The sequence below is a fragment of the Echinops telfairi genome, unplaced genomic scaffold (genome assembly GCF_000313985.2).
Source record: "Echinops telfairi isolate 266 unplaced genomic scaffold, ASM31398v2 ScPeMD7_7424;HRSCAF=8462, whole genome shotgun sequence".
NCBI lineage: Eukaryota > Metazoa > Chordata > Mammalia > Afrosoricida > Tenrecidae > Echinops > Echinops telfairi.
In genome coordinates this window covers 42,854,395-42,860,951 of record NW_022111324.1, presented here as the reverse complement: position 1 = coordinate 42,860,951, position 6,557 = coordinate 42,854,395, and the positions used below count along the sequence as shown (strand labels likewise).

Sequence of the window (6,557 nt, the reverse complement as noted above, 5' to 3'; positions counted from 1 at the left end):
TTTTCCAATATATTAAAGTGAACATTTTCACCAGAATATTATTGACCTGCGATTGTAATGTCATCATAGACCTAACTTCTCTGGGAGAAATCAAATTTCAGTAAAATTCATTTCAGACAGTTACTGTCTCATTTTCAGCATAAAATTTGTTCTTCATCTTTCATCGCTCTATAGCTGCTGCTGTTAGTTGCTGTCAAGTCAATCCTGAGTCACGGCAACTCCACGTGTGCAGAGAGAACGGCTGCATGGGATGTCCAAAGCGGAAGTCTTTGGGAAGCAGCTCATCAGACCTTTCTTGAGAGACATCTCTGAGTTTGTTACAGCCATTGACTTTTTTAGGGTAATAGTCATCCCTAATCTTTGGGGCCACACAGGAATCTCACTTTATAGCTAAGGACCCAAAACTGTACTAAATTTGGCAGAATTTAGTTACACTTGGATGGTCCTGCTGGTTACCTTCACAGAAGGGAATTGATGGAAGGTCCTATAAATTGACATGCAAGATACTTGCTCAATCGACTAAGGTAGGCTTTATGCTTGTTCTGTCTGGAAAAGGAAGATGGTTTCTGTTGTCATATGAATTTTCTGTTTTTCCTGGTCATTCCTGGGCCTGCAATACTATGCTTGCAATACCCTCGCCCCACACCGCTTTGGACAGGAACTCCGGTGGTGGACTGGTTGCTGTTGGGCTGAGAACCACAAGGTCAACATTTCGAAAGCACCAGCTAATCGTCGAGAGAAAAACAATACTTTCTACTCCTATGAAGATTAACGGTCTTGGAAACCCACAGAACAGTTCTACCCTGTCCTATAGGGTAGAACTGTTGACAAAGAATTTGGCTAGACTCTTTTGATAGACTAAATCGAAACTGGCACATCAGCCTATAAGAAGTAATATTGATGAAAAGCAAATAATTTAGGTGGAAATTATGTATTTTCTAGTCCAAATATTTGTTGGGCTACATTAACAGGCTAGTGATGACTCCAATTTTCATTTCTACATATGCGTGTATTACATAGCAAGAGATGTTGCTTCATCTTGCTAAACGAATGACTTCTAACATTTTGCTTCTCCCTTCTGTCTTTCCCCACAGTGTTTTACTGGAGTATGTGAAAACCATGCCACTAACCCTCTGGTAATAAGACAACTGGAATGCGATTGAATATATAGTACTGGAAAAGGAATTTAGACTACACTGAAATCACCTCTAAACTGAGCCCAAGTTAAACTCCCCTCCCTATTCTCCTCCATGCAAATACTCTCATAAACTTCAAAATGTCTGTAGCGATGACACGTTCTCTCTGTGTGCATGTGGGACCTACTTCCTACTGGGTCTGAACACAACACCTGTCCTCCTTAACCATGCGCTTTCACCCACAGAATGAATCAACCTCATTACAAATCAAGGCTCTTCACCTACTCAGACTGAAATTCATGATCACATTATTAGTAAGGAAAAATTCTCAGACTCTTGGCAAACTTCCTGTATGCTTGCAATAGAACACAGCAGCTATCGCCTACTCATTCGCAGCTGCCCCCACAACGCCATCATCAGTGGCCAAGACAGCACACTTATGAAGAACTAACTGGCCCTCGCCACTGGACCGAATTGCATTCGTTCAATCTCTCATGCCATGCTTCCTATAAGCGTCTCTGCCAGGAGTAATCAACAGACCCACCAAAGACCCTTCGCAAGAACATGCAAACGATGGGTCAAGGAAAACTTAGAGCAGACATTCTTCCAGGAGGATTTTTAAGAAGCCATGCATACCACTGGAGCACAAAATGGAAGGTGTAAATGAAAGAAATAAAGAGAAGGGAGGAAGAGAGGGTAAGACCTGTAAAGATCTAGGTCCAAAGCAAACACAATGAACCCAGATAACACCATCCAGTTGCTCTCATTCTCCCACTTGACCTTCCCCTTTCCCTCTTCCTTCACCTGCTCTTCTACTACCAGAAGCTTCAATCTTATCACATAAACGCTTCCATATGTATTCTGTATCTAGTCACAAATTAGGTACCCCAAATACCCTAAGATCCAGTTTCTACTTTTATGTAGATTAGCATGGCAGTAAATGCATTTGAAAGCTCGCAGTATAATAAGTAAGGATAGCAAATTGCGATAGTATGTGAAATTTGCCAGAGAGAGGTGGTAAAAAGTGTCCGATTTCAGCAGAGTGATAGGGGCCAGCGTGGTAGAAGAGGCCGTCAGAGAGGAGACAGGATGTGTGCAGGGCCTTGAAGGGCTTGAGGAAGTGTAAGAAACCGCGTGCTGCGTCTACCTCTGGCTTGTTCTCTTTTAGTCAAGCATAAAAGAAGAACAAGAACCAAAAAAAAGTTCACTGAAGGCTCACACCCCTGTCTTTAGTAAAGCTGGAGCTTTGGCGAGCACTGCCAAATACATACCAAAAACAATAATGAGGTGTCAGGGAGGTTTTCCTTTTATCAATGTTCAAAGAAACAGAGGATCAAAAGAAAGCAAGGAAATACGTTTGACTGATTAGTGAACTATTACAGTATTCCAAAGGAGAGATGATAAAAACATAATGAAGGTGACAGCAGTGGGTATGAGGGTGAGAAACATTTTCGAGATCAGGAATTAAGAGGATTTAATTGGTTGAATTTAGGGAAGGAGATCAGTCCCACACTTCCACATTTAGAGGTGTCGAATCTCCTGCTGCAACACATAGTAGGTGACCATCAGAACTCAGAGTGGGGAGAAGAGTAAAATGGGCCAAGAGCTGAACATAGAACTCCCATGTTTCCAGAGTGGACACATTTGGAAAACTAGTCTGTTGTTGTTGCTTCTGGGGGCCACCAAGCCAATGCTGACTCATGGAGACCCCGGGTGACAGAGTAGAACAGCCACATCATCGGGTTTCCTTGGTTGTGACGGTCACCAGGGGCCAGCTCCCATGGAGCTACTGGGTAAATGCATGCACAGATATAGACATAAGTACATCTTGTCTGCAGGATAAAGATGTTCACCCTAGGGTCACTAATGAAAAGATGTAAAACAGCCCCCCAAAGAGAAAAGCTCTATTAGGCTAATCACTTTGTTCCCATACAAGTCACTTAGAGCAAAAGAGGAAAGGACCTGTGAATCCTAAACCCCATTCCCCCCAGCCCCAAGAGGCATTTCAAATTCTAACAAGAGTAATCGTCACAGGTAGATGTTTATTAGGAAAGAAATTCCTAATAAAAAATCAATGTATAATCAAACTCAGATCCCCAGACTCCAAATTGTCGAATATTTAGAAATGAATAGGGCTGCTTAATGGGTGAAATGGATAATTTCTGTTGAAGGCCTGTGATCTGAAAAGGAGAGTACATGTTTGTAGCATGAGAGGTGACTTCTTAACGTAAATGGAAACTATGAAGACTTATTTCCGGGAAATGAATCTTAACTGCTCTGGTAGCTGGATAGAAAAAGACCTGGCATAGCACCTTGGTGAGAGCTAGAGAATACTCACTCATCACCCAATTTTCAAAACTGCTCTTCTTCCCTGGATTGTTTAGAGATGTTAGCAAAGCTTAGGTTCCCAGTTACCACCATAAAGAGCAAAGAGTAAGACAGTGAACGTTTGTGTAAAAGTAAACAGAGCATTGTCATGACCCTAACAAAGCTTAACTTTGGCCTTGTTCATGCCCCCAATTCAGATAATATTTGAATTCAGATAATTTATTTCTCATGACTTAAGTCTCTATTTGTTGGTGCCTCTAAAGTAGTAGACAACATAAAATTTTCCTCTATCTCCTGCTTATTTAATATCCTCTGTGGACACTATACTAAATTTTAACACACTAAAATAAAGTATGTAGCCCAATGTGTGTATATCTGACAAAGGAAAATATACAGTTTAAAATGCCAGCAATGTGAAAATGTACACTGACCCACAACATGGCTCATAGAAGCTAAAAGAACAACGATTGCAGGCTCCAGTGAATGTCGATGCGTGTTCTTCAGACATGCGTCTCTACTTCAAGACTAGGAAGACCTGTGAACACTTTCTAGTTCTGCTACATTCATGCTTGCATTATGAAGCAAAAGACGTATCTCTAGAAAAAACACTTTGTAATATATTAAATTGAAATGTTGTATATATCCGCATTTCTTTATGGTCATGTAGAAATACTCTACGGTTCCTGATTGGAAATGTTTTCATAGAAATATGCCCTGATAATACACACAAATACGTCTATTCAATTAGTATTCACTACAATTTGATTTTGATTGGGATAAATAACTTTATAGAGTTAGCGATTTCACAGTTTTTATATTAAGACAAAAAGCTTCATCTATGGAGTGTGTTTGTTTTTTCAGTCCATCCTTCTGGGGTGTCGGGGCTGGCCCAGGGGTTGCGGGCAGAGAGGGTCTCCAACTGCATTTCCCGGTACTCCCCTCCACTAGCAACAAGATCCACAGAAATGTGACGCGGCAGGGTGGCTCATGTTTTGCATTTCAAAGAAAAGAAGAGTGTGGAAAACAACCAAAATTATTGCAGAGCTCACATCCACAAGCTAGATTTTGAAAAATCATGATTTTTCTTTCTTTCTTTCTTTACTGCCTTTATTTTTTTTCCCTGTGACTTTTCAGAGATGGCTGAAATAATGTCACCTTTAACATCCTTGCAATCAAACAAATAAGGTTTGGGGATTCATTTTGAGATGGAATACTAAATATCAATTTATTAGTTCCATTTAAGAATCAACTAAAATGTGTTCATGATCCATTAAAAAAAATTCTTCCAGGACTGTCCATCAAATAAGCCCTAAGTATACAAAGACCTGCAATTAAAATAGGTCCGCGAGGTCCAATCAGTGACCGTGTTCTATGGAGCACAACATTTGCATGGCTCTTGGAATTTAAATATGTTATCTCCTTCAGGCCCCACTTTTCACCCACCTCCCAGGAAGGGCGGTGGCCCCACGAGCATTTCCAGAGCACCACTTCACCGACATTGTTCATGTGGAACTGCAATCTTAAAGCACAATCTGTGTAATGGATTTGCCAACCGTTAATATTTCTTTACAAGCCCAAATATATTATTTTGAGTAATCATATAATTAAGTAGTCAATAAAATATTTTCACTATTAATCAAATTTTGAGGAACCAAACTCCAGGTCTGAATAAGTGGATTGCAGGCCATGAAAGCTACCTTATGACTTTAAATATTTTTATGACTTTTCATGTTGAAAAAAATGACGAGGCACCTATTTTGTCACTAAAAAGCCCCCTGTCTTGCATACACACGCTCATGTCACACTTGGGCATCAGGAACTCATGTTGCTGTTCCCCCCTTTTCCGTTTATAAGCAAAGATACAGATAAAAACTGACAGGCTTTTAAATCCTAATTTCTCCCTAAAATTCATGCTTTTTAAAAAATAGTAACAGTCACATAACAAGCAGATCTCGCTGGTTTAAAACAGCCTCGACCATTTTACATCGGCCTTCCGCATTTCCAAACACCAACACTTCCTTAAAAATTTCCCCCTATTTCCAACCAATGTTCTTCCAAAAGGAAATTTTTAAAAATCAAAGAGAAATGTCAATCTCCGGGGGCCTACCTGTGACGAGCACTTCCACGTTGAGAAAGACAAAACCAATCGCCAAAAGCTTAAGCCACACATCCATGGTCATCTCTGGAAATCAGCTGGAGCCTTAAGAAACAGCATGCGTCCTTCTGGAAGGCAAAATAACGGTTATCTCTATCAAAGTTTTCCCGGCAAAACTGAATCAAAAATAAAAGAGCTAAATGCATACTCTTGACTGTTGTCTTATCAGAGAGGGAGTAATTTCCTCCTCTGTTAGCCCAAGAACAAACCACTTGCTAGCTACATGTACGAGGCGATGATGTCAGATTCAGTTTTACCAACTTCTCCAAAAATACAGTCAAAGGTCCTCTATGCAGGAAGTCAAGAGAGTTGTTCAAAGCAGCGCAATGGCCTGTTACTTTCAGAATGCAAGCGATTAGGCTAAATCAGTAGATCTTTCTAAAAAGGTTTCCCTCAAAGAAGACATTTTTCATACTCTCCAAATGATACTATTTTGCAATATTTGCTGCAACTTTCTTTTTTAAAATCAGATCCCCTCGGAATAATAAATAATATTTTACCTAATAGATGAAAAACAGATACTTCGTAATTATAACTAAACAGGGCTGGCAAGATGCCAAAGTAACTAAATCCATAAACAATGTTCTAATTTATGAAGAAGACCAAAACGAATGAGCAAACTGCTGCCTGCCTCTCTGGTTATGTAAGTCAGCCAGTATCGCTTACCAGTAGGCCATTCAAAACCTGGCAATCTGACAGTTATTGAAGTCAAATCCACTTCCTGTGCAAAGGCACTCTGAGAGCACTTCTGGTTTGCCCCAGATCTTTCACAGATGTCCTTGGTGGGGCTAGGGACAGAATCTGAATGTCACTTCTCCTACGGCAAATCCTGCTTCAAAAATAACGCTTCTGTAAATCAGAATGTGAGACCGCTGATGGGGAGAAGAGCTGTCTTTTACCAAAGTTTGTGTGTGTGTGTGTGTGTGTGTGTGTGTGTG

General features: G+C 40.4%; 1 protein-coding gene across 1 annotated transcript in view; it reads right to left on the bottom strand.

Moving 5' to 3' along the window:
• The window catches only part of PTPRC (protein tyrosine phosphatase receptor type C), a 139,921-nt gene extending 133,725 nt beyond the window's left edge, over window positions 1–6,196 (bottom strand). Inside the window, exons 1-2 of the mRNA XM_045298091.1 lie at window positions 6,120–6,196; window positions 5,572–5,687 (exon numbers count right to left, since the gene is read on the bottom strand). Of these exons, the coding sequence (XP_045154026.1) occupies window positions 5,572–5,644 (73 nt within the window). The 5' untranslated portion in view covers window positions 5,645–5,687; window positions 6,120–6,196. The remainder of the gene's footprint in view (window positions 1–5,571; window positions 5,688–6,119) is intronic.
• Window positions 6,197–6,557: the final 361 nt, after the last annotated feature.